Genomic DNA, 24,133 nt, shown 5'->3' on the forward strand with positions numbered 1-24,133 from the left:
CTGGAGTGACAGGCTGACAATGATTAGGTAATAGGCCTTCACAGGCCGCTGGTGCTTTATAAATCTGCTCTGTTGGATCACACACGGCTCACTCACAAATTTGGCTACACTGGTTAGCCTTTTCGTCTTGTCAAATTGTGAAATTAAATGTCTCTTCACTGAAGAGAAAAGCAGTTTGTTGTTTTATTGAGAAGTAGTTCTTCTAGTGAACTCAAAATATTTGCGGCTGTATATTTTGTGCTTAATATTTTATTGGTGCTATTGTGAGAGATACAGTGAGTGGGAGGGAAGGAACCTGCAATAGCACAGAAAACCTCTTATGAGAGAAATGCTAAGCCTCAAGAAATGATACACAGCTGCTCGGGAGTATTTTTGCACCATAATTGATGTGCCACAAGCATAATTTCCCATCATTAGATGGACCTGTTGCCTGGGAGCACAGGAGCTTCCAAGGAGGAAAATCCAAGCCCTTAAGCTGCCAGGGCTGAGAGATAACAAAGCCGCACTATCACAAATGCAGACATATGGGCAAAATATACGGACAACAAACAAGCCCATTTTGCCCATTCAGTATGCTGGGTTGTAGAAATCATATCAAGCATTCTGTTATACATAATGAATGCAGACCTGGAGGAAAATTTTCATAAAACCTCAGCAAAGCAGTGCAAAATAAGTGCAACCTCAAGACTGTGTGAGGAGTAAAGCGCTTTCAAAATGGCTGAATAACGTTCCCAGTCCCTTTTCTCAAAAACTCTTCAATCTTTAACTGTCCTCGCCTTCCTGCCCTTGAGATGCAGCCTGCAATTGTGCTGGTCCTAAAGAAAACCTCAGCTGCAGGAGATGAATGACCTCTGTCCATTTGTCATCATCACCTTCTCACCAATTAAACGCTGACAAAACACTGCTGAGGAAGCAGCTGCTTTCATCTTCTAATTGACTGATTGATTTGCCTGTTTTTCTATCACCCTATACGATGTCTTTATGATGTAACCCGACAGTGTTCCATTTGATTTATAGAATGCAGCTTTAGCGGGCGCACTGATGTGGGAAGGTGATATAAACACCATTTGCGAATTCATATGGTATAAAAACCCTGCCTGCCGAGGAAACAATGCAAAAGAAAAGTCAAGTGTTTTGTTTTGCTAATTTGTTGTTGGAGTCCCTATAGAATAGACATAAATGTCGACAGAAATAATGCAACACTGAGTACATTTTCAATATATTTATAAATATCCAAGATCTACCCAGTGTGGGAGTTGTTTAAAAGATTTTGTTGTTGTTGTCTGGTTGTATTGAGAGATGTGCCCAGCCCTAAGGATGAGCTATTGTTGAGGTATTTTCCATTTATCTGGGATCTATATTCACCCCAACCTTCAGGATAATTGGTGTTCATGAAATACATTTTGCTACGAATATTTTTCATTAGAGAGCTGTTTGTCATTCATGGTTAGCATTTTAGTAGATTCTTCTCAGTTTTGACATACGTTTGATATCATGTGAAGCATAAAACAGCTTTATTTTCCCCTCTGAGGCAAAAAGTAAAAACAGAAATTCTCTCCAACGAGACTTCTCTTTTGGATTAGGGGTTGACTAAGATGGTTTTCTAGGACTGTAGGGACTGACACTGTTATTTTTTAGAGTAGAGGACCCTATAATCAATATTTTGCACTCATAGTGTCTTTAAATTTGATCTTTTTTTTTGCTGAAGTTCATGTCTTCCCAACAGTGTTATTTCAAGATTCAGGGTTCAATTTATTCATCCATAAAATCATGGTGATTACAGTGTTCCCATCTAATCAACCAACACTGATTACAAATAACATAACACCATAGATACATTTTGATTTTTGAAAGTGTGGGCAAGTCTCTGTGAACAAAGTTAGACACAACCATACCAATCTGATGTATTGGCAAATGTTGTGAATTTTACACAATTTTACAAGATAAAGTTTTTGGGGAGACTGTCAGAAAAAGTTTTTACTCTGATCATTTCTGAAAATGCTAATGTCCGGCTGTCCATCAGTTTGTCCACCACTTTGGTCCAGACTGAAATATCTCAACAACTATGGGATGGATTGCCATGGAATTTGGTACAGACATTCATGTTCCACTAAGGATGAATCATAATTACTTTGGTGATCCCCTGAATTATCTTCTAGCACCACCAGCAGATCAAAGTTTTCACTTATCCAGTGAATTATCTTCACATCTACTGGTTGGATTGGCACACAGTTCGGTACTGACTTTGGAGATCCCCCAGCTTTTCCTCTGGCACCACCGTGAGGTTCACAAGTGTGCTGAAATGTCTCAACTATCAATTTAATTGTAATAACTTTGGAGATCCCAGGACTCATCCTAGAGCCATCATCACATAATTCTTTGGTTCATTACGTAATACCTGCAAAACTTATGACATTCCCATCAGCCTCACCTGTACTTTGTGTTTAGTTCTAATAATAAAATGCTAGCACACTAAACTAAAATGGTGAATGTGGTAAACCCTCTGAACATCACCACGTTAACGTTTGTTTTTGGCTTTATTGGATAGATGATAGCAGAGAAGCAGGCTAGAATATCTCACCGTGGATGTTTTGGGTATGTGGTGTGCACCTTAACCGTTACTGGATGTTCAAACAGAACTTGAAGCACATTTAGAGGTGGCGCAATCTCATACAAAGTCAGTGGAAAAATGAAAAGGTTTCAACTTAAGCAAAACATTTGCACTCATCACCGCGCTTTATGAATCTGCTTAATACATGTACAGTGACTTAGAAAAAAGGAGAGGAAAGCCCCAGCTGTAAACTTAGTGTCTTTCTGAGACAGACCCCAAGTTAGCCTACTTGTAAAAAAAAAAAAAAAAAAAGTGGTTGGTTTATTTTGGTTGTTTTCAAGTGCTTCTGTTACAATATATTTCTGGCCATCTTTGTCGATGCGTTTAATGGAGCATGATTTTGCAGACAGAATTTGACATTCACTGATATTAAAGATAGGCTTGATTGATTTACATTGCCTCAATGTCCTAAATTATAGGTAATAGTAATGAAAAGTTCTTTTCATTTTAAATTATCTTTGGAAAATAGCAATTGTACACACTGGTCTTAATACTGCACTTAAGAGATAATATTAAACAAGGAAGTATATGTTCGCTAAAAAACAAATCCTCAAAACAGTATTGTGTGCAGAAAGAAAAATATTTCACACACCCTGATGTTGTTAAGTGCTCGGCTGCACCAAACCAATTTTGCATCAAAGAAGCAAGATGAAAAGAATTCAAAGCGACAGTGATATAATTTTCCCTGAAATCTCATGCAGCAACATTTTCTCTGTAAATGCGGCATTTTTGATTTGGCTCAGTTCAAACATGTTTTTCTGCTCACAAAATGTTAATATATATCAGTGTTGTACACAAATAAGCAGTTTATAAACGCTGAATTCTTTACCACTTTCTAAGCCTGACCTTGTGTTTATAATAAATAATCCCTTGTTAAGTGTTTGTACAAGTCATGTGCTGATGTCCATTTTAATTTTAATTACCTGCAAAACCTGCTTTGCATATTTTATGTGGCATTATATTCTTAGAAAGTGTTTCTTTGCAGTGTGTTTGCAAACTTTGCCTATCAATGTTTAACAATACCTAACAGAGGAAACCAAATATGTGTCTGTATGTGTTCTTTCGTCTTATTCTATGAAGATATTTTTGTAGTGAAGATAATGATTTCTATGATGAAAGCTGGTTTAAAATGACTCTTGTCATATGCCCCATGTTTGCTGCGTTGTACAAGAAAAATGTATTTATGAAAGATACATACAGATGTGTGAAAATAAGAGCTCTTGTAGCTGTCAGACCAGGCATTGATGCAGTGTTTTGGCTAAATTGGCTTATACATGTGTAGGCGTTTGGTTTGGTTTCAGAGTAGTGGAGGGGGGGGGGTCACATGTTCTTCACAAAAAGACTGAGAATTCTTTTTCCTGCATCAATATAATGTTTTTATATCGTTCTAGCAAATAACAAATAACTATGAAACTGGTTATTGTGCTTTTGATAATAGTGGTAGCAAAACCAGAAAATTACATGCTACATAAAAATTACCCCATTATTGATGCACTAGCGCTACTTAAAATCACATTTAGTTTCCTTTATAGATAATGTTGCATTTGCATCTTTACCACAGAGAACGATTTCCCTTACGGCCACAACTAAAAACTAAAGCCAAATTGTATCAATATTTTTATCATATCAGAGCTCCTCTTGTCTGGACTTTAGCGGTTGGACGGTTATAAAAATACCTTCATATTTTGTCCAGATAATTTGATTAAGAATACATACACATACACATCAACAGCAATGGCTTCTGGGATAACTTGCAGGGATAGAGCCAGGTGTACAGTCATTCACACATGTGAACTGTCCAACACAGCTACAGTACGTCTCTGCTGGGTCAACTACAGAAGCAGTGAAATGGCGTGCCGTGCCACGAGAGCATTCATTTTTATACATGCATATATTTTCACTGCAATAATGTCACTTGCCCAGCCTTCAGGGCTAAAGAATCTGGCTTCCGTGCCTTGCTCAGGCGCATGCTGACAGTAGTTACAAAGTCAATTCAGCCCCCTACAGCTAGCCTCTCCCAGCTCAAGTGAGACTTCAAACTGGGAAACTTTCTGTTACAAGCTGGATTCTTTAACCTCCAGGCTACAACTGTAACCCAGTTAATTCATTTATCTATTTATTTATTTTCTATTGCACGCTGGCACATTAACTAGTGCCCTCAGCTAGAAATGTCTCACCCATTCCTTACAGACTCAATTGCACTCATTTCATATGGTATAAACAATATGAGTAAAGTCAGATAATGATGAGGCTTTAATTTGCTGGTGGCCTCAGGGCTTGCTTACTGGAAGATTTTGAAGTTCTCGTAAAGACATGGCAACCGCTCAGCCAGACCATCTTATTTTCATGTGTTAATTTGTGTTTAGTTTGCATAATGTAGTAAATATCCCAATATTATGACTGAAGGCAAACGGTGGATGAGCATTGTATTTAAAGATAATTTGGATTAGCTAATGTCCAAAATAGATTTGCTGCAGCTTTGTTTAAAATGGGGATTTAAATGTGTTTCTACTTAAATATTAGTAAAACTGTCTGTCTACCATACGATGCCAGCATTACGGTCTGGACAACATTGATGTCATAGCAATATGTCAATTCCAATACTTTTGTTCTCTATTTTAATATATTTGCAAATTGGTTTTGTATGATTCCTGTAGATTTAGAGTTATAGGCATAACTCACTGGGGGGGGGGGGGGGGGGGGGGGGCACATCTCCATTTGCATGCAGAGACAGATATTCTACTTCCACAATCAAACACATGGAGATCAGAATATTCGATGCCTGCTTTATCTTTCAAGCCTTGTCAAGAATTCTGTGGGGAATTCACAGCAGAGTGCACACGTTGTTCATTTCCCAGTTTTACAATAAAAGAACACTTGATTGAGGAACACAGACCAAACATAACATGAATAATAGCTGACTCCATGACATCTTTGTCCTATGGCAAATTACTTTAAAGAGATGATGTGCCTTGAAGGATACATGAAGCAAAGAGCCACAGCTTTTATCACGTTATCTGTTGTTTTTAATTAAAGCTTTCGTCTTTTATGGCTGCAGTTACCTCCATAGTATGTGATGTGAAAATATGAATGCGCCTTTAAACACTTCTTTCAGACTGCGGAGCCCTACATCACTATGCTGCTGCAGGTACTGCAGATTTACTGAGGTCTTACACAAGTTGATGCAGATTTATTGAAGTCTTGTAGTGCAGCATAAAGATGATAGTGAAAAAAGAGACAAGAGGATCACTCCAAGATCTTTGCAGCTCCTTTCTTGTCAGGGTACTTCAGAGATCCCCTTCGAAACATGGTAATCCTGGATCTGGTACCCTGGCCTGTGGAGCGGGCCTTTTCAAGCAGGACTACAATTTCAAGTCTGTGGGTCAGCACAGTGGGAGCTGTGTTAAAGTGGGCTAATCCCATGGACATGGTGCTGTACCTCGAGGTCAGCACCGCAGTCTGATCTGTGTAGAGACTGAAGAGCAGAGAACCATCCAGAAGACGAACCAGAATAATCTTGCACGGTCAGCCAAATTCATCAGCCGGCACTTTCATGGATCCTGAGAAAGCGATAATCCTCCCTTCATTCTATTGTTTTGAAATTCCTACAATGTTCAGTTAAAGGTTTATGTCATTGCTTTTGGTTGATGGCTCATGGATGGAATTACACTCACTACAAAAAACCTTTTTAAATCATATCTCTTCCTCCATATTAATCATCAATCCTCCATCAATAATTTTTCTGTGAGCTCTAAAAACAGCAGACCTTTATGTCTTTTTTTGTTCATCTGTCACCCCGAGTTGAACAGCTTTATCTGACAGTAGGAAAAATGGATTTGTTCATTTGCGTTACGCTGCCATGATATTTGACTGAACCAAAACCCCTATTCTTCAACAGAATAGCTACCAGATATTACAGAAACAATTAAACTGCTATAAATAAATAATACAGTGTGTCTCTAAGTAGGAAAGCTTTTTACCGACGGGAGTTTTCCAGACTACCACGAGGATAAGGAGCACCAGTTGGTTGAAACGCTTGTGGCTGTATCCTGCGTAACTGATGCTGTTGTCAGTCATGAACAGGTGTGGATATACCTTTCGAATTTCATGGAAACGCTACTGAGCCGCAACAAGGAACATAGAGAAAGAAAGTGAATTAAACTGAGCCTTGCACAGTCACTTTTGCTAGCCTTTAGACCCATTCTGAATCATTTGTATATCTTGGCTACCCAGCCACATAATTGATACCATTCATTACGTGATTGAGGTGGGTGTTTTTGTGGGGTGAGTGGAGGTAGCCAGACCATTGCTGAGAGCAACTCACGCTGTGATGATTGATAGGAGGGCGAGCTGCGTAAACGCTCGACTGTTGGTTCCCTAAATGCAAGTGAGTGTTACTCTCATTGCCAGCTTGGGGCGAAGCCATTAATAAAACCTGCAAATGATGATAGCTGTTGTATTGATTCTAGTTTGCACCCGTTATTCCACCAGCCCCTCTTACTCCAATAATTTGCCTCAGTAAACACAGGCATTGAAATTGTTGACCCGGGCTGTCTCTGCCATTGATCACCCCGTTGATGTTGGGACACCACATTCTCTTTGTTTATGTGGTAGCTTAATCCATTCACAAATCTTGCTGATGGTACAAAATGGATCAATACAGGAGGAAAAATGGAAGTATGAGATTAAAAATTATAGATTTATCCCTGGAAAAAATGGGTTCCTTTGCAACTGATTGACCTGAATACTACAAGAAACCAGGAAATGTATGTTATGTTTCAAAACAAAATCCTGCAGGGAAATATTGCACTCTGCATCGTGATCACAGTATCGTGCACGTTTGTTTTTGAACATAAAGAAAGAATGAACTGTTTCATTTTGATCACTTCTTCATCAGGCTGACAAAAGAACAAATGAGTCATGAAATTCCAGAGTTACAGCAACTCACTCACTACTGGCTGATCAAACAACTGTTTCTCTGCATTCTGCAAACATTGTTTTTTTCCGGCCTTCAAATCCGATCCTGCTTTGTCTCACCCACGCGCCTCTCGCTCCCTCTCCCTCTCTCTGTTTCAACTGACTGTTAAGCGCCTTGTCATTTGTAATGGAAATGACACGCCCTGAGTCAAAGTGACATTATGTCAAATTTTTATCCTGTGATTCCTGCCAGGCGATATCACTCTTGCTGTATTCGTCATTCAGAATCAAATTAGAAACACTGAATGCTAGCCATTGTCTTTCTCTCAAGTTTTGCTGAGAAAGTTGCAAACTTCCACACCTCTTTAGTGATTTTGAAATCTGCTGGAGAAAATGGGGGGGGGGATTATGTTCAACTTTTAAATGGCAACAAACGAATGAAGGGCTGTTTGTTTTTCTCCCCTCCACTGAAATGGCTGCCTCCTCTTATACTTGAACAAAGACTTTTATGGCATTGCCTCAGCCTCCTGCTGTCTTGGAGATTATATTTCTTTTTTAATCTAAGTCACTTTGGGTGCAACAGGTGAGTAAGTAATAAAATGAGGAATACCAAGGGGAAAATATTAACTGTGCCCAGTTGGTCAGAAATTCAAACCACACACACTTGGTTTAAAAAAAACACATTAATCAGCATATTGTGGAACATAAATCCCAATGGTGTGTGCTTATCCTCAAAGAAGATAATTTTTAACCAAGTGCTTTGAGGAAAATCCCTACCCTCAATACATTAATGCATGGCAGAACACTTCTTTTGTGCAGATGTCGTCACAAAGGCTAATGCTTTTGGTCAGAAATAACTATAATATCTCTGACTTTCCCTTCAATCAATTCTGGATGTTTAGCCTAGCCTAGACATTTTCCTGATTTCATCAGGGCTAATGGGACAATTGGAATCCTATTTGTGTCTCACTGTGCAGCCTATTACCATCTGGAAATCTTGTTGAAAATACAGCATCACTGTTTTTTTTTTGCTAAATCAAATTGAGTTTCCACCATCAAGGTTATTTCAGCATACTGTGTATGGAGATTGCTTGTCCTCGATAGTCAGCGGTTGGTTCATGCCAATGTTTTCCACTCACATAAGGCACCAAAGCCCCTATTCATCCCCCCTCGTGGTTCCCCTGCCTTGCTAACACAAGGGCGCCTTTCCCATCGCTTCCAAAATGACCCTTCAAGGTCCTTGTGCAGAAATGAAATTGCATTTATCCCCCATTAGAGGAAGCATATGGTTTTAAGAAATTGTTGGGACTTTGTGACAGAGGTGGACACTATAGAGTAATAACATTATTATGGAAACAAGACAAACGGCTGGTTTTCATTGTTACGTGGGACCAAGGACTCACTTCAGGGTCTCTTCAGAGATGTGTGATAATAATCTGCTTGGGACAAAATTACTTTAAATACAGATACAGGGACAGATTATTTATACTTGTATTGTAAATAACGTTGGCTCCTTTTGAATTAATACAGTACAATGATTTATAATCCACCTTTCTGAAAGGTATATGAAAAATGTCCAGTTATATAATAATAATAATTAATGGCTGACTGCTTTTACAGGTCATTTCCAACTCAAAGGAATAAAGGTGTGCGCATCTATATTGTAGTTAAGGTGTAGTGTGAATGGAAAGGAGTGTCTGTAGTCAGTGCTTTTCTGGTAAATCTACAGCACATTACAGAGATATAATCTGATGGAAGAGGTACATTAGGACACTTTGAAATTATCTGGTTTGCTTTGAATCCCCACAGTTGTCTCACAGCCATCCACAGTCTTTCAATGTCAATTCCAAAAGAATGTCAGCGCCTATACAAGTTATCTAGTGAGCTAACTAGCTAGCGAGCACTACAGTGAGCAATCTAACAAGCTAACCTGCTAGCAAGAGCACTAAGTAACTTGTTTACTGTCAGTCCACAAATCCTGACCCTAGCTAGTTATCTCACTCATTAGTAGGTTAGCTCTAACTTGTGCAGGCACTGCCCTTCTTTCTGATTTTATGGGTGGACAATTTCAGGTCCATGCACTGCACTGTGGGACAGTTCTGGAGAGTCCGAGCTGGGTTCTAACCTAACCGATGGCTGACTTTGTTTGCTTGCTCTTTAAAAATAAGTATTTGAGGAAAATCCTTCAGAAAACAAATAAATCTAACCTCTGTGAAATGTAGATTTTTTTCATGATGGTTAACTAACTGCTTGTGGGATTTTTAAAAGGCCACACAAGTGTTTTCAGATATTTAGGCTGACAGACTTCTTGTCAGGTTTACTGTGTTTTAGGTGGAGCAATATTGGGAGTTTGCTGAGGTCAATGTATACTTAAAAAAACACATTTACCACAAAGAATCATAAACAGACAGAAGGGTGTGTCCTGCCCGCACAGTCCTGAGAAAAGGTCTAAATTAAATCAGATCACCTCTCTCTCCATAACCAACGGCCCATTGATTTACAATAAAGATTAAACTCAACAAGAAATGCATAAATTGGAGTTAGAGTAGAAGTTTGTGGGTTTTCGCAAAAGCTCCCGTCTTTGGAACAGGTTGTTTATCAGGATAAAGATTCAGGTTAGATGACAAGCTGACTAAACAACATTATCTACCACCTGCTCATTAGTGGGAACCATCTTGAAAGAAACAATAGTTCTGAAGGTAAATGTACTGACAGACTGTTTGTGTTCCTTTTGGACTTGTGATACAAGGCTCCATGCTGTGCAGTGCTATACTCTCTAGACAGTTTACAACAGAGTTGTGAAGCAAAGTCTGCTGTGATGCAGATACTGTACATGACAGAAACTCCACTGCATTACCCAAAATAATGATTTAGTCTATACCAAGGTCACAAAAGCCTTTTTAAGCCTTTTCCGTTGTACTAATGTTGAGTGAGATGTCAATGTCAAGAAAGAGACACGACACCAAACTGTGCTCAGATGCACTCCTTTTTTATTATTTTAGATTTGTGCGATTAAGATAGGATAAGCCTTTATTGATCCCTAAAGGTGAAGTTCGGCTGTTGCGGCACAGTGACAGAAATAAGCACAGACAAATAGATAAAGTAAAAAAGAAATAATAAGAGTTATATACAACTAGAATAAGAATACAAGTAAAAATAGAAACTATACAATTATATTATCCTTGTCTTTGCCTATGCTGAATCTTATCACTTGTGTTGCTGGAATGACCTAATTTCTCCAAAAGAATCAATATCTTTAACTCAATAACCTAATCTAAAGACTAATGCTGCTCTACTCTGCCACTGGCTACATGGGTCTGGTAATCCAGTTGCCAAAGTGCAAATCAGGAAAAACTACAGATGTCGCTTTGGAAAAGACTAAAATAAAGTAAATAATTCCAGTTGGAGTTTTTGACAGTGTGGGTGGATAAAATCACAAAACGTATTATCCCTGGAAGGGGGTCCAGATGTAATAATTACTAATGTCCAGACGCCTTGCAGTAATAATGCGGCCCAGATAGGGAGAAATCCAAGAACTGAAAACAGAATTCCTCGAAACATTATCAGCATGGGACAAACAATCAAGTTTGGGGACTGTTCCAAGAAAAACAGGTTCATCTGTCGCTGTTTTAGTCTGTTCCAGCCTTTGGGTTGGTCGCCTGGCACATAGGAAGTGGTGTGCTTTACTTCAAAATGTTACAAGATTGTCAGATGCAGTAACATTGAGTTGTATGGATTAATCAATTAACAATTCAGTATCCTAGCCTAAGCAGCGGCAGTCACACCAGCCGACCAGGAAAAGATTTCCTGCCAATGTAAAGCAACAAAAAGCTGAGGAAACAGATGTCACAGTTCTGTCCACACTGATTAATTGCCAAGTGACCTCTGGGAGCTGTAGTGCAAATATACCACAGCTAAAAATGTTGCCAAAGTAAAAATACCCAAAACATTTCTATTAGATAAGAACGTATGCAGTTTCTTACTCATAGCAACTGTAAACTGCCTTTTAAATAAATATGCTATGAATGAAACCTGCAGTTTTCCGTTCTGACCACAGAGCAAAGTGAGTCATAAAATGGAGCCACACATTCTCACCTTCTAAAATCTACTTGACGACTTATTTTCTGATTCTTGAGATGACACATAAAGTTTAATGGTGTTACGTGAATCTGGTCAGAGGTGAGTGTATTAGACTTATGTAATTCAGTGGAGAGACACATCATAGGTGTTAGACAGGTTCTTTAGATGTGCTCATTGGAGATGTTTAAAAAAAGAAAAAGGGGAAAAAAAACCATCTCTTTCCTTAAAAGACAAATAGAGTGTATGCCTTTTTGTGCGATATTGATGTATAATCAGTCATGTGATTGTTTTCTTTTAACACTGTGTTTATCACACGGCCATGGCTCACATGACAAACAGGGTTAACTCCTGTATTTAGTTTACTTTGTCATTTGTAATTTCAATAGTCACTGTCATAAGTCATTCCAATAACAATAATCTAGTTGAAGGTGTTAGGGTCTAAAACAGGTTGTCATCAGATTTTTATAAAACTGAATAACAGAATATATAAGCCTAGTCTAATGGTGATAATGTGAAGCCGTTTCAGACAGTGCTTAGTGGAAGCTGAGAGAATCTTATCCCTCTGACAAAAGTGATATTGATGTGTTCTAATGAACAGGAGCTGTATGGATTAGTTACAGAATTGTAATCCAGATTAGTTGCATGAGCTGTCCAATTTACATTATTGTCTTATGTTGTCTAATTGAAATCCTTTCCTCCTTAACAGTTTGGAAAGACAAAGGCAGATTTAAGTATCTTTCAAAATCCAATCCTTTGTCCTTGCAACCTCGTTAATACTTTCAAATTTGCTTTTTCCAAAATCCAAAAAAGCATGGAGCTATCACACACCTGAATTAAATTAAATCATTTCCTATTCCACAAACATGTTTAATTTGTTGCTTTTTTATCATTCTTGCACTATAAATTGATTATCTCCTGTTGTTGGATGCAATGTGACACCCAAAAAATGTCATTTAAGCTCCATTTTTAGGCATGTGACAACACAGCAGCCTATCAACTGGAAGCAAATGTGGTATTGATCTCTTTTTTTTTTTTAATTTTCCATGTAATTATTCATGTACTGTATTAGCTTAGCATCCACTAACCTTATCTGTACCAATTCACATTGCTTTTTGTGGCCAATTTGTGCAGCAGGATACTTCAGGATAAATTAAACTGCAGCATCCCCCCGTAACCTCCCCCACACCCTAATCCATTGCTTTGGTTCCCTGCTCTCTTGATTGGATAGGCAACACATAGTTTTCTCTAATTTCCTTCTTCATTTGAATATTTACAAATGTACATTTACATTACAAAGTACATGCTTGATGTGACCTGAATTACATACCACTTCTACAGGGTACTGTATCTAATACTAAAGATCAAAGTTCAAGCAGCAGTACTTGCTTAAGAAAATTGGCTTCCACGGTATCTCTGCAGTAAGAGAGATACATAACCATTTTGTCGCCGACAGGAAACCCCTGAGTGAAAGAGAGAGAGAAGCGAGAGAAGATGAGTGATTATTAGTCAGCCATTTGCCTTGCCCAATTAAGCAATGACAAGTAATTGTTTGAACAAATTGCAACAGGACATATCTGAGGCACTCAGGGGTCATTTGCGTGATGTCAAATAATAAATAACGGCATAACTGGCTGACACGCCACACGCGGGTTTGAACTAGAGATTAAAAGGCCATATGGATGGAAGCAGGAACATCGCTGAGTGTGCTGTGATCTCTTCCCCAGATGACTGCAGCCATTTAGAATACAGATGTTCAAATGTCTCCCTGTTGCTCTGGGTGGAGACGTGCTTTTCTCTTATCCAATCACCACATGCTGCTTTTCCATCAATTAACCTTACAACTTAGACCAATGTCAGACTAAAACACACGCAACAATTAATTGAAAATTATTAAAAACACATCAACGAGCCACACCTTTATACTGGGTGTTCCTTCGTTACGACAAACATGGGCACTGTGGTTTATTTTAAATCGAGCCCACGTACACCATCTTGCTGCGGTAAATGCTCACTGGATCACCAAAGACGTATTCATCTGTGACTGAAAATAGTTCCCAACAAATACACAAATTAGTCCTGCTTGAGTAACGTTTGCTAAAAACTGCAGCGCCCAACTGTTTTATTAGGCCTTTTAAAAAGTGAAAGTATACATTTGTGAGCTGTTTTTGAAGATTTACGTCTTCAGTAGGAACGAATGGGCTTGGAGCTGAGAGACAAAGACAAGGCAGGTAAGTCAGAGAGTGTTGAGAGAAACACATTGCTGCTTTTCGGTCTTTTCATCCCCAGCCTTATCATTTCAATAAATTATTCAAAGAAACAACTCACGAACCGATCTTTGTTTGTAAAAATCAGTTAATTAAGTATAATTAGGCTCTACCTTCTTCTATCACAGCTCAGATTTTACTTTCTGTTACCAGGCATAACCTCAACCCAGTCTAATGTTGTCTGTTGTCTGTATCTACAAATAAATCACCCAGGAGCAATGCAGAGTTGTTGGTGCTCCCCTTTTCTTCTTCATTTTACATTCCCCACATGCGCTCATTCATCCAAACTCTTTGGCTAATGCTAGTAATCCTCCTCGTCAAACAGGGACGGCAGTTACTCCATTAGCAGGGTGTCTCATGTTGGTGTCAGGCAGGCCATTGGTTTGCAAGGGAATCTTGTTAGAGTTCTTATTGACATTGTGTTTCATTAACTTGATTAATGACATCTATTGGGGCATGCTCCACAGTAATCAACATCTCTGCAGAGAGGGACTGTCTGCAGTCAAGGATGAGACTCTCTGGCTTCTGTGCCCTGTTTGTTTCCTAAAGGCTGCACTCAAAAAGAATCTTATATTCATAAATACCAAAGTAGCAAGTAGTAAGAGACCATGAAGTAGACCCCAGATGACCATTATGAACTTTCCATTTCAGAAACTGTGTGTGTGTTCCAGAAAATAGACCCGTTTGAAATTAAAGAAATAAACCACCTTGTGTCCATATCAGTCAGGAATAGATCACTTTAAGGAAGATGTTCCTACTAAATTATTTGGTGTTATAAAGTGCTCATTGTGAGGCGTGTTACCTCATAGTCCTGCTGTTTGCTTTGATTTCTTCACTGTAATAATTATTATTGCAAGATGCACGCCTGTTAGTCTGTCCCTAAAGCAGATGATGAAGAAAGGGTTATTGTTCAACATTAGTTTTAAAATCTTACGCGCAACGCTCTAAATTAAATGTATTACATTGTCAGTAGAACAGGTTCTGGGTTAACATTTGAAGGATAACACACACACACATTTTCACACATCTGATGTTTCCTGAAGTGGTTTAATACAAAAGCGAAATGATTTCTTTCTCCATCTCTGTGTATACTACATCTGCTCTAACATCTCTCCCTTTAAGAGGGGGGGTCACATCTTGGGTCAGCTCATGGGAGAAGAGAAGCTGCTCACCTTAAATAGCCCAAGAAGAGGAACACTGAAGGGCACAGATCCCCAGCTCTAAGCATGGTATGCCAGGGAAGAGAGATACAAAAGCAGAGATCAAAAAACCCCACCTGGATTCATATTTACCTTTCATCATCTGCTTTTTATCCATATTGTACTCGGTTATATTTGCTAGCTCTCTTAAGGGAGAGAGGGGAAAGCTGTGCTGGTGCAACTCCAAGCAGGTGGCTGCTGGGCTGCCAGGGTTGTTGCAATGGGAGCTGACTCAGATAATTTGCTTTTTTGGCTTATTTTCTTGGTACATTTAACTCAAAACAATGCTTTCTGGCAAAGTAAGTGTGCGAGTGCAGCAGTGAATTAACACAATATGCAATATAATATATCAACATAAAATCTTGCTGCTGGCTTAATACCGTAAGAGAACACCATGGAGAGCATTTCAATTAAGAGATAAAACTAAATGCACTTGTCAGGAAAATAACAAGTAATATCAGTTGATTTTTCAGGGCCAATTACTTTGATTCGATATGATGTTGTGTGTAGTGTTGATTGGAGATATGTTTATCCACTCACAGCTGGAACAAACCTGGAGTGAACTTATTGATTGTTACGTTGACAAAGTCTGATTGATTTTCTATGTAATTGTATTGTGATATGCTGAGTATTGCGATAATATGTGATTTATTACCTTTTTTTCAACAGCAAATTATGTCCCTAAAGGAAAACTTTAGAAAACATCTCTTCTATCTAATGAGACGAAGTTTTCAGTCTGTTCATCTCGGGTGGAAATATCGCTTTTCTACGTTTTACTTGAGTAAAACATTCACTTCACCTGGTTCACTGTATCGATTTTTTTCCCCTAACTGGACATGACCTCTAAACAGTCCTTGAATCAAAATCATGCAGCAGTACAATATGTATGACGCTGTAGGTTATTGGCAGTGTTTTGATTGTTTTCTCATACTCCATGTGTGACACTGTCAAATAACTGTTCCTCAGCTCGGGTTATCAGTCAATCTAGATTCTTCTAAACTTGGAAACAATTTGAAGAGACATGCATTTCCTTATTTTGCAGCCCTGATAAAATCCCTGACATGTTTTACCCAGCATCTCTTTTTTTTTCCATCCCTCAGCTGTCCCTGGCTTGTGCCCAGGCGATTAAGTGTTTGGAGAGTGACAGACATAATTGATGAGCAACCGCAGCCAAGCTGGTCTCATTCTGTCCAGGAACAGTGCAAGCCAGAGACATGACCGGAGCACCTTAAAGTCTCATCCTTTTAATTACACTTGTACTTAGCCAACCAAAACACTCAAACTCTTTGGGAACTCCTTCAGTAGAGTCATTTGTTGGAAAGGGGTAAACGCAAAGGGGAAAGGATCCAAAGACTCGTACACTAGGCCAAATGAAAAACCTTGTTGCGTGTAATATTTATGGGAGAAGTTCTGTCTCTTGAATTCAGCCTCTTCTTTTCTCTCTTGCCCAAAATTATGATTTAACCTGTACACATTTAGCGCCAAGTTGATTTTTAAAACAGGTCTGTCAGATCTTGGGGTTACTGGGATCAATGATATTGAAAGAAAATCACAATCATATTTAGTAGCACAAACATGGTTCTAATCCTGAGGCCTAATTTATGGTTTGAAAAATTACACTTTTGGGCAAAAAAAAAGGTAAGAAAATATTTGTATTCTTTGTTTAGTGTATTAAGCATTTATTGAACACTAGGTGACATAAAAACTCCGAAACAAACTCAGAAATACAACCCTAGCAATCTGTCAACTTATCATGTAATCATGTGCTGCAAACAGCTGCCTACTTACACACCCAGCAGATACAGAACAACACGAGCATCCCATTGGAGTCGATCTTCACCAGTGCCTCAGAATACATCTGCTAGATACTTTGTTAAGCAAACACTAGTTTAATTAGGCTCCGTGCCGTTTCTGGGCAGGTACCGTCCACTTTGCTTGTCTGAGCTTGTTTGGAAATGGCTGCCTGCAGTTTTATATTGGTGGTTCAGGTGATGAGAGCCATGGCACTCAAACATACAGTCTATGTTTGGGACAAATTGAAAGACATCAACTCCCTGCTACACTGCAAACAAAAAAAATCAATTATTTAGCTGTCTTAAATTGTCTGAGTTCAGTCTGACAGAACAGCAAAGCTTCCATTTTAACTATAACAACAACCTCATAACCGGTCGTGCTTCACTCGCACTTTCAGGGATCAACAGTGTGAGCATTTTACTCAAGTTATTTCATTGTTTTTGGCATTTAGGTTGTTTTCGAGATTACATCCTTTTCATGCCTGTATTAGAAATGTTGTTCATGATTATTGCATTTCTGTTTAATTGTGATGTTATATTCATATATATTATATTATATATATTCATGATGTACATATTCTGTGGTTATCTGTCATATATTGTGTGTCTGTAACTCATTGTTATTGTTGCCTATCTTGGGCAGGACACTCCTGAAAAGGTTTTTTTTTATTTACAATAAGGTAAATGAAGGATAAATAAATACAATTTTAAAAAGCGCATCTTGCGATGTGCTGCTTTTGCTGTGTAGCCATAGAAGAAGGTGTAAAAGTGATTCAGTGTTGTGAAGGTCTGCAGCGCTGCAGTGGATCTTTGGATCTGATGCAGCTTTAAAGCCATTCACATCATGAGCAAATGCGTAGTTGCAACAAACAGACATCTGTTTCCAGGCCTCTGTATGTGTACGTAGCTGTTTGCATGTTCCCGGATCAAATCTAACATTTGACCTCATTAATTGATTTTTGCTTGCATGTCTCCGAGCTTCACCGATTTTCTACAGTACAGAGCGTTAGCATGGGTAATATCTTCCCACGCCCAGTGCAAGACAGGCAGTATTGATATATGAGGCCAAGTGTACTCACCATCCTCCCGAGACTTCTGAATAAAAGCATCGACACCGCTTTCCCCATAGTTCCCCTCTGAGGCCACAGTGGAGACGTAGTTCCAGCGCATAGCCTTGACAATGTCCACCATGGCCTGGGCCTGGTAGGTGTCTGGAGGCACCACCCGTGAGAAGAAGTCGTAGCGGGTGTTGTCACTGAGCTCTGGAGCTGTGGAGGCGTAGCTCACCTGGGGTATCTGCACAGGAAAGAATATTGATCATATTATAAGCTTGATGTAGCTTCTAGTGAAAATAGTTATGGGAAGGGAGTGAAGAATATAGGGACAAGGCAAGGCACATTTATTTGTGTAGCACCTTTCAACATCAAGGCAGTGCTTTAAATAAGAAATAAAAGGCATTAAAACAAGATATGAACAAAACACAAAGCAATATAAAAAAAGACCATATAAAAGAACAAATATAAATAACACAGAATATTAAAATAAGCTAAAATAGAATAAGACACATTAAACAGGCGAATAAAAATGACAGTGCAGCTTTAGTGCTGTGGAAGATATGAATAACTGGTCCTGAATTGAATTTAATAAAAAGGCATGGGCAAACAGAAAGGCTTGCTTTAAAGGAACTGAGAGTTGGAGATTTTAGGGAGTTTGTTCCAGATATGTGGTGCATAAAAACTAAACGCAGCTAAAAGCAGACCTGTCTCAGACGATCAGAGGGGTTCATAATGTAGCAGCAGATCAGAAATGTATTTTGGCCGGAAACCATTCAGTACTTTGTAGACCAACAGTAGTATTTTCAACAGAACAGTCAGTTCTTTGACAGACAGGAAGCCAGTGTCAAGGTCTGAGAAATGGAGTGATGTGATCCACTTTGCTGGTCTCAGTAATCAGTAATCAGCTGCAGCTGTTTGATCGACTTTTTGAACGCATTTAAAGACCGTTTTTCTAAATCCTGCTGAGACATGAGTCATTTAATTCTTGATATATTCTTGAGGTGATAGAAGCCAGATTTTGTAATTGCCTTAATGTGGATATTAAAATTTAGGTCCGAGTCCATGAGTACACCGACATTTCTGGCTCGATTTGTGGTCTTGTGGTCCTGACTTTTAATCATTCTGCTATGGCTCCAAAAACAATCAAATAAACGTTTTATCTTTGACAAGGGAATGAACACGAGAACAAGTAGATTTTCACGGAGAGGTGTGACGGCATCGAAAAAGCTGCCTTCCTTTTGAGACTCAAAACACAGCTACTGACGTGGCCAGTTCACAAGCTGAGATGATAAGCATGTCAGAGTTGGGGTCACCTGCTAAACATAAATATGTCTCTTAGAACTTAGCACAGCATGTTACACACTACAGAATGTGCTTGCTTAGCTGTAGCTTCTTGATTTGATAAAAAAAATGATAGAAAATAAATAAATAATTGCATTTATTTGATTATATTTCTCCGCTGCTACAGGGTACACAGTGGTACCTTTTTATCATAGTAAAGCTTTATAAATGCAAGACGTTGCATCATGGTGGGCTTCTGTTGCTCCCACTGCTCCAAAGATTTTACTGATGCTGAAAATACATTACATAAGAAACTTAAATAGAAAAATAAATAGGTCAGCTAAAGCGCAGGGCCTTTCTTGGGCGACCATAATTTTAGATTTTCTGGTAGTTGTGTTTCTCAACAAAGGGGACTGTTTTCAGGGATTGCACCGTGTCAGTTTTTGTAATAGGTAAACTGTGTTCGTGTAAATGGAATTTTTCATCCCTATGGCACACAATGATTCACCAAACATAAGGCAGGGGTGTTTCCTGATAATGATACACGGTGTGCCTTTTCGATGAGGATCTGTCGTCATGTTTTTGTGTCTCTAAACAAAATGAAGAGAAGGTGCACTCAGTGAAACATGATCCTAATGAAAAACAGCCCTGTTTTCTCTCTAGATGCCTCTTAGCCACATGCAGCATTTCATTATCACATACAGCAGACTTGTAGGCTGGCGCACACACACACACACACACACACACACACACACACACACTCACAGATAACCCTTGATATTAAACATCTGACTTCAAGGCAACCTCCTCTCACCAAGATTAACACCACTGTGGCCCAACTCACCTATTTGGGTCAAAATATATAAATAAAAAGTGAAGTGGAGTTTTATCTTGACTGGCCCTTGGCCACAGATTGTCTGTGACACATGACATTTATAAAGACTAGACAAGAAGAGGAAAAAAATTGTAAAAACCTGGTTAGTTAGAACGATTCTTATATATGATCTAAGTGATACTAATGCGTGGGGGCTAAAATGTAGGAGTTTACCAGATGATGTGAGATTCTCAGAATCTATTTAAAAACGTTTTATTCAATGAAATACAAAGAGGAGAAACGGGTGAATGTATATAGTTTTTTACAATTTGTGTGATGAGTAATACTCTATCTACTATGATTAAATCTGCATGTCAACTTTCACATAAGTCAGTAATATAGCAGAGACACAGCAGTCTTTGTTGTTTTCATAATCTGGAGGAGGCCATGACCACTATGAAAAGACAGTTTTACCTTTTAGTGTTTTTAAGCTGTGTCACGCTTTCAATTTGTTATGTTTATGTCATCTGTTATTAATAAGTTTTTAGTACGTGTGTTCACACTAGAAACGTGACGAAATAAAGTGTGCTCACAGCAGAGAGCATGCACACTAAATGCAGTGTTGATATTTTTGTATGTAAGTGCCAAAACAGTAGACTTTGACAATTAGTGTGTAGTACATACTGTATAGAATTAGTATGGATTTGGGACTCAGCTTGTGTCCTTCTGTTTGTATGTTTTTCGGTGAATATTTGAACAAGTGTGTTATGTGTAGGTTGTTTTATGACAGAAAAAAGTTTTAACATGTAAACCTCATTCGATGCAGAATCTGGGGTGGAAAGTGCTGATTTCTTAGACCTCTTACATGAAACAAAAAAAAAAAGACATGTTTTCCCTCTCTGTTAGGTACATGGGGTTTGTTTGTGGTATTCTCAGTCTCCTCCACCACAGCCTTATCCATGCTTGTCCACGCTACCCCAGCTTGGTTTGAAATGTATTCATAAAGACAAGTTAGAGGCCAGAGTCGCTGAGGTACTTCACTTCAGTACCAAGACCTTAAGATGACTCCCTGAGCAAGCCTCAGCAGGGGAAAAACATGAAATAATGATATGGAAAACTTAATAATGGAACTGAGTGTATTCATGGACTGGAATTTTGAAGAGCTTGTCTAACAAAGCCTAACATAGTACTAATTGAGGTTATTTAGGGATAAAAAAGACAGAAACACTTCATGATACTAAAAGGCTCATTGAGAAATGTGTGGTATTTGCACTACAACTACCTCTCTATTTAGCAGTGTTGGTGGCATTTCTAATAATGTCTACAGGCATCCCTGTAGAAGCTTTAAATACTTAGCTCAGTGGAATTAACCCCACACAGGGTTTCTGTGTCCCTGTAATTGAGGTTATTGTTTCGTTATGTAATTGTAATTAAAATGTGGTTCTACTAATGAAGGTCTTCGCCAGGTATGTTGCTGTCCTCCTCATCCAGCTGCCCTTTTCTTGTTCCCTCCCATATTAGGGATGAAACAGAGACGGACAGACGGATAAACAGACAGATGGACGAACGTAGTATGACTACAAGCCCTGCAAAACAAGCCACATGGACCTGCATTGCACCAAATGATTTTTTTTTTCAAATGATACTGACAGAAACCAGGTAGGGTGACCTGCTGAGTATAGGATACCTCTTAAGTATGCACAACATGATGCATGGATTAAGGTCTGGAGCATCTCGTTATTTACCTTGCATCGGAAATGAACACGAGCGCATTATTTGAAGGAGATCTTTCAACAGAAAAGAAATCAGAAGTAAGTTCTGGCATGTGACTTTCTCAGCTATGACACCCAACATGTTCTCTGCTGAGGACTCAGCTAAGTGCAAAGCTGTTTAATTGTTGTGACTATTAGCAGGCACGGTTTTGGGACAGAAATAGCAGATTTCTGTAACACTGTCAGTTGCTGTGAAGGTGACAAGTTGCTGTTTGCTGAGAGAGATGTGAAAATGTTCCATCACTTATTAACCTTAGTTTGGGATCTTAGCATTTTGAATTTGTGAATGCAGTGGGGAAAAAACCTCACTGGACAAATTTTAGAAAAATAGTTATGCATATGATGGAACTTAACATTAATACATTTCAGTGAGAATCACGGCCCAGTGGCACATCGTATAATGTCCATCTGACTGTTGAAAAATACCTCTTACTGCAGCATCTGTCTCTGCTTGTTATTCAGTTTCACTTCAAATTACATTTGAGTCTCAAGACTCTACTTGAATTTACTGTAAAACAAATAATTCATATTACAATAAAACAATCTACCCCCTGATTCTGTGTGGAGAGATATTTATGTGTACAGTTTTGTCCCATCTGGACAACATTTCACTCTAAAATGCCTGATTTCTGATTAAAAGTTTGTCCTATTGACATTTAACAGTAACATTTCAAAATGTCCTAAGATCACCTTAGGTACTAAAGCCTCTCTAAAAATTTGAATTTGGCATAGAAATATCGTGTTGTGTGGCATCCCTTTATGTGTTATAGCATAATTTGAGACCTTTTAGTGACTGTCTGGTGCCACATTTATCTCAACTGTTGTTTGCTTTGTTGAGCATCCTGTTGAGATGAGGAGCAACTTAATGATGATAATGTTGGGACCCGAGGTGTAGGTGCAGACTTTTTCTGTGCAAATTATGCTGGCATGCAAAATAGCTGACTATATTTGCATTTGTAATTCAGGCACCTGACAGATCCTCGCAACCTGCAGTGCGGTCCAAATGCAGAGCATCTGCTTCAATCAAGTTGCGTATGGAGAGCATGGATGGGCAAACATAGTTTATCCTTACTACTTGGCAATCTCATTTCACCACAGAAGAATGCTTACTTTCAACATGCATGAGGTAAGCCAAGCTGTGTTTCTTCATGATTCAGCCATATGATAAGGGGGATATACTAAACTACAAAACCAATGACTGTATTCCCATTTTGTTAGTCTGAAAGAGGCAATTCACACATTGCATATTCATTTCAAAACAAAACAAATCCTGAAAATTATTCATCAACATGCTCGAAAGAAATAAGATAATAATAAAGAAATACAATGTGATTAAATCTAAAACGACTAATGGCTTACTTGTTTAGTCAATTAACTGATCAGCAAACATCTCGATTGTTGATTTAAGGAGTTGTTGCTCTATTAGCCCTGTGGTGTAGTTTGTCTCTGTGCCTGCACGTGAGGATGCACACGCACATGCATGTGATATACAGTGCTGCCAATGGTTTCACACTGTTCCACTGATTTACAGGTGTGATGTGTAATGTGTGAAGATATGCAGCAATGTGTCATCAAAGGCTGGGAAGAAGAAGACTGCTAGCTAGTAAACATGGATGTAAACAATGCAGTTTTCACACTTAAAAAAAAAAATCAGCTTTGCCACTGGGAAATGCATTCTACATGTCTGTTAGGCCTCATGGATACACACAGTGGGTTCTGGTGAGTAATACTGAATGTAAACATTTGTTTTGTTCTCCGCATGGCACTTTTAATCAAAAAATCATTTTTCAAGCACAGTTCACAAGTTCCCAAGCTAGGGCTCTGGAAACTTTATTCAATATTTGATTTATTTGGGAAATTCATTGACAATGGCAAGAATTGTTAGTTACAGCCGTAATTGTAATTGACACATCTTTCCACATTTTTAGACTGAAGTTTAACGTAGCAGCAGTTATGTAGGAATAAAGCACATTTCTGTCGTCTATCCTTTACTCTCATGCTGTTAACTCTGCCTTAAAATAAGTTGATGCCGTTTATCATTGTGCTTTGCGTTTCATTACAGGAGACAAATATCGTACTCATCACTGTGTACTATATGAAAAAGTAGGTCCTCGCCGGCAACATGAAGAAAACTACTTTCTATGACTTTTATTCATAAAGGTCTCCCGCAAAAGCTGCCTCAGTATATCACTTCTCTTCTCAAAGTTAAAACCACAGCTCACAAAATCAGATCTCAGGGCTGGTCGAGTAAATACTCAACTTGGGAAGACTCCCTTCCACTGAATTACAGAGGATTTTCAAATTTGAATGTCTCACCCCACTGGCTGATTTTACTCTTTTAACTTTG

At 38.7% G+C, this 24,133-nt stretch overlaps 1 protein-coding gene across 2 annotated transcripts in view; it reads right to left on the reverse strand.

The window, feature by feature from the left end:
• The window catches only part of LOC139283499 (metabotropic glutamate receptor 4-like), a 117,948-nt gene that overhangs the window by 43,721 nt on the left and 50,094 nt on the right, over nt 1–24,133 (reverse strand). For both annotated transcript variants that reach the window (XM_070903529.1, XM_070903528.1), the window contains one exon: nt 17,944–18,160. In XM_070903529.1, coding sequence (XP_070759630.1) covers nt 17,944–18,160 — 217 coding nt within the window. The remainder of the gene's footprint in view (nt 1–17,943; nt 18,161–24,133) is intronic.

This window comes from Enoplosus armatus, chromosome 3 (genome assembly GCF_043641665.1).
Source record: "Enoplosus armatus isolate fEnoArm2 chromosome 3, fEnoArm2.hap1, whole genome shotgun sequence".
NCBI classification, from domain to species: Eukaryota; Metazoa; Chordata; class Actinopteri; order Centrarchiformes; family Enoplosidae; genus Enoplosus; species Enoplosus armatus.